Raw genomic sequence first — 8851 nt, 5'->3', positions numbered from 1 at the left:
GATATTAGTGGTTATACAGATGCAGACTGGGCAGGTTTTGTTACGGATAGAAAATCCACTTCTGGTTACTTCACTTTTGTAGGTGGTAATCTTGTTACTTGGAGAAGTAAGAAACAAAAGGTTGTGGCAAGGTCAAGTGCTGAAGCAGAGTATAGAGGTATGGCTCATGGAGTTTGTGAATTACTTTGGTTGAGAAATTTACTTCGTGATTTGGGATTTAAACCCAAACGAGCCATGGATTTGTATTGTGATAATAAGGCAGCGGTGGATATTGCTCACAACCCAGTTCAACATGACAGAACTAAGCATGTTGAGGTTGACAGACATTTCATTAAAGAGAAGCTTGATGCTAAGCTTATCTCTTTTCCGTTTGTCCACTCAAAAGAACAGTTAGCTGATGTTCTCACGAAGGCAGTATCGAGCAAGGCATTTCATGACTCACTTGGCAAGTTGGGCATTCGTGATCTGTATGCGCCAACTTGAGGGGGAGTGTTGGCGTGTGTCATACTTACCTTATTTATGTAGATATTCTGTAATATTATGTGATCTGTAATATTCTATAATATCTGTAGTATTATTAGATTTACTACTTGCCTTAGGAGTAGTACTTGTCTTATTAGGCACAATTGTAATTTGTATATAATTCCTTCTTGTAAGGTGAATAATATCTAAGTTATTCAGCCAAAATTATCTCTTGTTTTTCGTTATATTTGCCAAAATTATCAACGGTCTTCATTTTTGCTCGGCGTTGAAAAGTTTTGGAATATGGTTTACTCAAAGCTCCTTTGGTTGGTGAGAGATGGTAATAGTATTGATTTCTGCTCAAACAACTGGCTAGGCTCTCCAATTTCAAGCATTCATCACCTCACGTTGGTGTCGAAATCAATCATTCCAATTAAGGTTAGTGTGGTTATTAAAGACAAGCAATTAATGGTCGTTGCCTCCTATGTTCACTTTTTTCTTTCTAGATCTTGCTGCTATGATTACTTCTGTGATTTTACCGTTGGATATATAACACCAAGGACAAATTAAGTGGTATGGGCTAATAATAATGCATGCGACTGGGCAGCTGACTACAAGGGATGCTTTTCACTTTTTCTCTCCGCCACGTCCAACTATGAGTTGGAGCAAATTGGTATGGCCCAAAGCAACCACGTAAGAGTTTGGTGGCTTGGAAGATTATTAATAGAAGAATTCTAACTAATGATGTTTTGCAAAGAAGATGTACTCTTTTGTGCTCCCAATGTTCTTTTTGTCAACACAAGATGAGACATTCAATAACCTTTTTTTTATTTAGTCCATGATTTTTAGAGTTGCCTTACCTCTTTTATTCAAGTCCAATTGCTGCCAGGCACATCTCTTTTGGACATTCTCTCCCATGATTTAATTAATAACATGGTCTACTCTACAACCATGTTTGTTTCCCGGAAAGTGGGCATTGGGAAAGGAAACACTTTCCTTTCCTGCGTTTGGGACAGCCAAGGAAGGGAAACACTTTCCCAAATGAAAGGAAAAAGTGAGGGAAATTGGTTCCCTCCCCCCCTCCGGAAACACTTTCCCAAAGGAAAGGAAATTGATTCCTTTCCTTTCCACCAACCAAACATGGCCTACGTGTGGTAACTTCGAGAGCACAGAATATGGGCTCTCATCTTTGAGATTGAGAGCTCCAAAATATATTCTTGTTCAGTGGGTGTCTCCACCGGTTAATTGGTTGAATTGATGGCTCTTTTCGGGACTTGAGCACAGCGGGCTTTGGTGATATTTTTAGAGATCATGATGGTTTATTTCTAGGAGCTTTTGCAAAGAATGTTGAGGTCTCAAGCGCCATTGATGCGGAGTTGTTGGCAGTCATTGAAGCATTGGAGATTGCTTGGACAATGAGGTGGACTCATATTTAGCTTGAAACTGATTCATCCCTTTTGATTCATTACTTCATAATCCATTGCTAGTCCCATAGAGGCCGCGGTAGCCTTGAATAATTGTCTATTCTTTATTCGCACGATACAATTCAGAATTAGTCATATCTACAAGGAATGTAATTCAGTAACTGATGCTTTAGCAAACAATGATGCGCCCTTAATGTTGGTTTTAGCTTGTGGGATGCTATACCTGCCTTCATAGCTAGCATGTATGGTCGTGATCTGTCTTCAGCAAATGTATATAGGTTTCGTTAAGATTTTGTTTTCTCTTGTTCTTTCATTGGTATTGGACTGTTTCGTACTTGGTCTTTCTATTTTTAGTACGATTGTTGGTTATAATTGGTCCTTGTATTAGTACTTTCTAGTTTGGTTTGTCTCATATGGAAGTGGTTTTGGCCTAGTCCCCCCCCCCTCCTCTTCTTGTAAATTTTATAAATATAAATGAAATTTCAAATAAGGGGTGAAGAGTTAACCCTTATTTTGCTTTCCTTAAATAAATAAATAAAAAAAAAAAAAAAACACACACACATACATATATATATAGTTATATATACACACAAAAAAGCTCAACCGCATGCTCACCACAATAAAAGGGCTTGAAAGACAATCATAGACTGCAACTGCAACCATGTTGTTGTTGCCATGGTTTTCCCAAGCCCGGACTTGAGATTTTGAGGCTTGAGACCAAAAATAAAATTGGGTCTACATTTATTATAGAAAAGAAAAGAAAAAATTGTCAAAAGAATATTTACAAAAAAAAAATTTGAAAAGAAAAATAAATATACAGCAGAAAAATGATTCAAACATGCAAAAAAGAATTCCTCTTGCCAACCAATCCAATCTTATTGTTTAGTAAAAGACTTACATTTTATTTACTTAATAATTTTTTTTAAATACCCCCAGAAAAAAAAAAAAAAAAAAATTAGGCCCGACGAGATACTAGGCCTGAGACGGCCGACTCACGGGCCTCATGTTAGGTTCGACTCGAGAATCCCTCATAGCACTCCATCTTGGAATGTTACATTGTCAAACTGAACAGCAAACCCAACTTGAAATTAGGGGTGTGCAAAACATGGTACAAACCGGCCAAAACCGACCAATAAATATGGTTTGGTTAAGGTTTTTTAACTTTAAAAATTGAAAATCAGTTCAATACCGAACCAAACCATTTATGAACTGGGTTGGTTTGGTTTCTCTTGTACTTAAACCGCGGAACCCGAACCGACCGGTATGTTTGAAATATAAGATAATTATATATATATATACACACACACACACACACACACACATAATAAATATAAATTCATTTGTCCGGTTTGTTCTAAGTAAGTTCTAAATCTCCAGTTATAACTTTATTCTCAAATGATATACTATCATATTTAATTCAAGGCCCAAATGCCTAAAACCTTAGTATATAATCGCTACAATTTTTTTGATCATTTTATATCACATCTCTGATCTCTCAATCTCTCATTCTTTGACCTTTAATACTATCATATTAAGCTAGTATTGATGGCTAAGTTGTTAAATAAGTGAATCACTTTGAATCTAATTTAGGTTTTAGTTTTGGACTATATGTTTTGGATTTTAATTATTGAATTTTAAATTTAGATAATTTAACATAATTTCAATTCTTGAGATTGAATTTTTACTATGAATTTTTTCATAAATAGCAAGTTAATATTATATAAGTGAACACCGCCTAACCGACCAAACCAAACCATCTTTAATTAGATTGAATTGGGTCGGATTGAGCTTTTTTTTTTTTATGACCGGTTTTCCAAAATGCCTAAACCGCTCACTTTGGCATAGAGACGGTTTGAAGTCAAAACCGATCCAACCCAATCCATGTGCATCCCTACTTGAAATTGCTTAATTACCTTATTTCCATACACTCCTAAATAAACATGTCATTAACTGTGGGTGTACGAAAAAAAAAAACTCAGGTTTGCTTTCAAAACTCGATAAATATATTAGCTTATTTAACAATATGAATCACTCTTTTTTTTTTCTTTTTTTTTTTAATTAATGGTAATTTCATTGATAAAACTCATGTTAAAAGACCATTACATATCCACCCGCTGCCTCACAATGGACAGAACAAGGTTTCGTGGTGAAACCACAGTGATACATAGGATAGACCAACTATATTCGAACTTATCGCTCACTTCAAAGCGAGCCTATAAGCTATGGAAAAAACATAGTGAATAGACAAGCAAAACTACACTCATTAGGGATCATTAAGTAACCTAACCTAACAAGCATAGAGCCCTAAAAAAAATAGGGAATTATTTAGCTAGCTAAAACAAAAACTAAAAATAGAGGCCACAACCCAATAGCCCACATTTTACCCTAGCCTGAGCCTAACAGCAAGCAGTCCAATCCAACCCCTGTCGCACTGTGCCAAACCGCCAACAATCTAACACAACAGTCCTGCCGCCGCCACAAGGAACACCACCACCATCATCACCCGACGCGGTCAACCTGAGCCCTTAGTGAAACCCAACAGGGGAAGACCCGACCCACCAGGATCGACCTCCACTTCACCAAGTCACCATCAAGCAACTCCGCTGCCTACGCCTCCATCAAAGCCATCACCTGTGCGTTGCCCCTCGACCCACCATGTCGCCGTCAATCCCACATGACACAGCGCCCAACAAACCAAGATCCGGCAACGATACCGTCAAACTCCAACCAAAAAGACAAACTGAGAACAACTATCATCAAGCCTTTAGGGCCGGTCCGGCAACAGCCCTGACATCACGTGACCAAGGCCGACATAGATGCCAGGCCACCACAGGACGAGCGCCGTTCGAGAATGTGCTAGGGTTTTGGGAGAAAACTTTGAAAAGAGAGAGAGAGAGAGAGAGACGGAGCCTCACCCACCAGTATCGATATGAATCACTTTGTGGCGTCTACAAATTAATGAATTTGTAATCCTTACGAGTTTTGAATGTTGTTTTGAAGCATATTTCATCAATGAATCATAATATGTAGTATAGCTGAAACATATTTCTCTCCATTCACAAGCTTCCAAGAATGCATGCAGTATAATAAGGGATTTAGCAAATTCATCAATCAATCATAATAAAATAATAAATCAATGCGCGCACAATGACATAATAGGGGTTAGCAAAGTAACTTACTGTGACGTGCATTAAAATAGTACTTTACAAGTTCATATCAGAACATTTTAGATGGCAAGGACATTGCAGGCTAGATTTTGGGGCACGGAGATAATACAGAAATGACATTCCGTCTCTATATAAACTGTAGAGCAATCTACCATTTCAGAGCACCAACTTCGTAATTCATTTACTTTATCAACGATCCTAAGCCCACAATGGAGTTCACCAACCAGATGTGCAACCGTATCTGTTTGGCCTTGATCCTCGTGCTGGGGGTTTGGTCTTCTGAGGCCACTTCTCGCAATCTCCAAGATGCATCAATGTATGGGAGGTACGAGCAATGGATGGCTCGTTACGGACGTGTCTACAATGACATGAACGAAAAGGAGGAACGCTTCAATATATTCAAGGACAATGTGGCATTTATAGAATCTTCCAATAATGCAGGAAACAAACTTTACAAATTGAGTGTGAATCAATTTGCAGACCTTACGAATGAAGAATTCACTACCGCAAGAAATCGGTTCAAGGGGCATGAGTGTTCCACAAAGATCACTACTTTCAAGTATGAAAATGCTAGCGTGCCAGCTACAATGGACTGGAGGCAGAAAGGAGCTGTAACTCCCATCAAGGACCAAGGCCAATGTGGTATGTAGTTAAGCATCTAGCTAAGTCTATGTAAAGACAAGAAAAAAAACAATTCTCCATTTGGAATTTCAATGCTGCTACTAATTTGCGATGAAAACATATAGGATGTTGTTGGGCGTTCTCAGCCGTGGCAGCCATGGAAGGAATTACTCAACTTACAACTGGTAAATTGATTTCTTTGTCTGAGCAAGAGCTAGTTGACTGTGATGTCAATGGTGAAGATCAAGGCTGTGAGGGTGGCTTGATGGACGATGCCTTTCAGTTCATCAATCAAAATCATGGACTCAGTACCGAAGCTAATTATCCATACACTGGTGTTGATGGTACATGCAGTGCCAAGAAGGAAGCAGACCATGCAGCCTCAATCACAGGCCACGAAGATGTGCCTGCAAATAGTGAAAGTGCACTCCTTAAGGCCGTCGCTAATCAACCTATTTCTGTTGCCATTGATGCTAGTGGATCCGATTTCCAGTTCTACTCAAGTGGTATTTTCACAGGATCCTGTGGAACTAGCCTAGACCATGGTGTTACCGCTGTTGGTTATGGTGCTAGCAATGATGGGACTAAGTACTGGCTGGTGAAGAACTCATGGGGTGAACAATGGGGTGAAGAAGGTTACATAAGGATGCAAAGAGATGTTTCTGCACCAGAAGGTCTCTGTGGCATTGCCATGGAAGCTTCGTATCCCACTGCATAATCTACCATTGAAAGCCTACTATCCTTAATTGTAGGTATATATCATGATATGTGTACATGAACTTGTGTGTGTAACACTAAGAAATTAGATCAGTAAGAAAACTACTATTATAGAAAGAAAAGCGATGTATAGTTTTACTATGCAACTCATGTATGAAACCATTGTATCAATAGAAAACATATTTTTATCATGTAGGTACTGGATGCATCATGTATGTGCGCTGTACCATTACCCTTTCTATGAGGAAGAAGAATTTCAGATTCTGACATCTCATTCATCCTAGCACTATGAGTTTCCATTCTTATGAGCATATTATCCGGAAAATTCTAGTCCGGATCCACCGAGCATTTGGTAGAATTGGCAGACTCTCCCGAGTTGTAGAACTCTGGTTAGAGATGAAATCAGTAAAAGGGTTGAGATCCACCGAGCAATTCAACTCTATTATATCTGTCTGAAAGGGACCATATGCCATAACTTTTCGGCATCTTGCTTCGGGTTGCTCAAAAGCAGGATTGGTAGATGAAGCCATTAAGACTCTAGACCGGGGATGGATTTGACAATGTGCAATGTGGTCAGGAATGCTACCCCATGGTTGGAGACCACTCTTTCCATCATTGAGGAAAAAGAGAAGGGTGATATAAGGAATGTCGAGAAGTTGTTTGAGGAACTAGTTAAAGCCAGTATATAAGGTACACTTTTGTATACAACACTTTGATCAAGGCTTATGTGAATGCCAAAATTTATGATCTAAATCTTTTGAAGAGGATGATTCTAGGAGGTGCACTGCCAGATGATGCTAGTCTGATGAAACTTGCTAAGCAGTTTTGGACTTGACGTTGGTTTGTAATATAGTTGCAACTGTATTCTGTTGAAATACATTTCTTCATACACCATTGTAAAAGGAAGAGCAGCTATGGACCCATTTTTAGCCAGCCTACAGCTCAGATTATAGGGAAGATTGTCTTTCAAATTCAACAAATAACTACATGCTGGTAGCAAAATTAAACTAGACTGATTGGAGACAGATTGCAGCCTATCTTGCGAATTGCTTTTAGGCAAAGCTTCTAGTGTTTTATAGGTCCCTGGTGAATGAAAAGTGTTGCCATTTGCCCCCATGACAGTTCTTTCAATACCTGGACTCGAGGGGGTCAGCCTCTCGGTTTCCATAATTTTTCACTTATGATGGTCAAATTAGGCAGTACAAAACACAGGTCTTCACGGGGAAGGGAGTTGCATTCACATCAAAATCACACTAATATCAGTTAGCATCTAACATATGCACACAAATCTCAACAAAAGATGGTATTTGAAGATTCAAAATCAATTATATAAAAACCTTCAGTAATTTGGGTGAAGAACCCTTGCACCATTCTTTTTACAACGCTACAAATTCATGAGGAACATGACACATAATCTCCTACTTCTACGGAGAATCTAAAGTGAGATTGTGTAGAATGTTAGTTCTACGTTCTGGTAAGGTAGTTGAGGAATTCTGCAGCAATTGCAATGGCACCTCCTGTGATTGCATCGACCATATTCTGTTCTTGTCTAGTGGCTGCAGATATTACAGCCCGTTACTACAACCCCAATCATGGCATTCTTCTGAAAGATATAAACAAACAGAAATGATCAGAGGCAGAATCTCCAATTGAAGATTAAAAATGATTTCTGGAAAACAAGTACTTGTGATGGTATGCTTGAAGCTTTGTGACAATTCAGGAGCTGAGCCTGAAAGAAATGCTCAAAAGTTCTCCTGTTCTGTCTCATGGATAAGAACTTATGATGAGTTGGTGGTTTAAAGGAGTATGCATATGGGATTAAAAAGAAAGAAAACAGAACTGTAATTGAGCACCCTGAGCTCCTTTCACAAGAAAGAAACAATATATATATATATATATATACTGAGCTCCTTTCACAAGAAAGAAACAATATAGAAAGGAGCTCAGTATATATATATATATATATATATATATATGATCTCCTAACTGCTATGCTATTTCAAAGTTGCATATTCAAAACCTAACATGAACAATCATGAGGATTATGAAAATCAAGTGAGACAGACATTTAAGTGGAGATTCTGAAACAGTCTACAAACATAATTTTAGTATCTACATGTGCAAACTTAAAAGAGGGTTCTTCAGCCAGCAAGAGGGATATAAAAGTTTAAATTTTTTTAACACAACACAATCTTTAGGCCTTTTCTAATTTTCTCATGTATAGACTAGCAATCTACAGCAGACATACCCAGTCTCTTCTGCCATGGATCCTCTCTACACCATAATCTACTCCCACATAAAGTCCAGCTACAGTTCCTGTCTATTTTAAGAGAAAATATCAAAATATTGTTGGTGCAGTTCATTTTGCAAAAGAAATATAAGCTGAAGCATTTTCCAAGATTTGCATAATCTCATTTACACATATAGTTTAGCCAGACAATGAATTATGATTCAACTTAC

General features: G+C 38.2%; 1 protein-coding gene across 1 annotated transcript; it reads left to right on the top strand.

Annotated features, from left to right (window-relative positions):
- The first annotated feature begins 5207 nt into the window (after positions 1–5207).
- Positions 5208–6593, top strand: LOC133737231 (senescence-specific cysteine protease SAG39-like). Its single transcript, XM_062164837.1, has 2 exons — positions 5208–5695; positions 5800–6593. Exons 1-2 carry the CDS (start codon positions 5263–5265, stop codon positions 6390–6392), a joined length of 1026 nt encoding a protein of 341 aa, XP_062020821.1. The 5' UTR covers positions 5208–5262; the 3' UTR covers positions 6393–6593.
- The last annotated feature ends 2258 nt before the right edge of the window (positions 6594–8851 follow it).

The sequence above is a fragment of the Rosa rugosa genome, chromosome 1 (genome assembly GCF_958449725.1).
Source record: "Rosa rugosa chromosome 1, drRosRugo1.1, whole genome shotgun sequence".
Taxonomy (NCBI): Eukaryota; Viridiplantae; Streptophyta; class Magnoliopsida; order Rosales; family Rosaceae; genus Rosa; species Rosa rugosa.
Note: the sequence above shows the minus strand (reverse complement) of the source record. Positions and strands in the feature narration are given on the sequence as shown.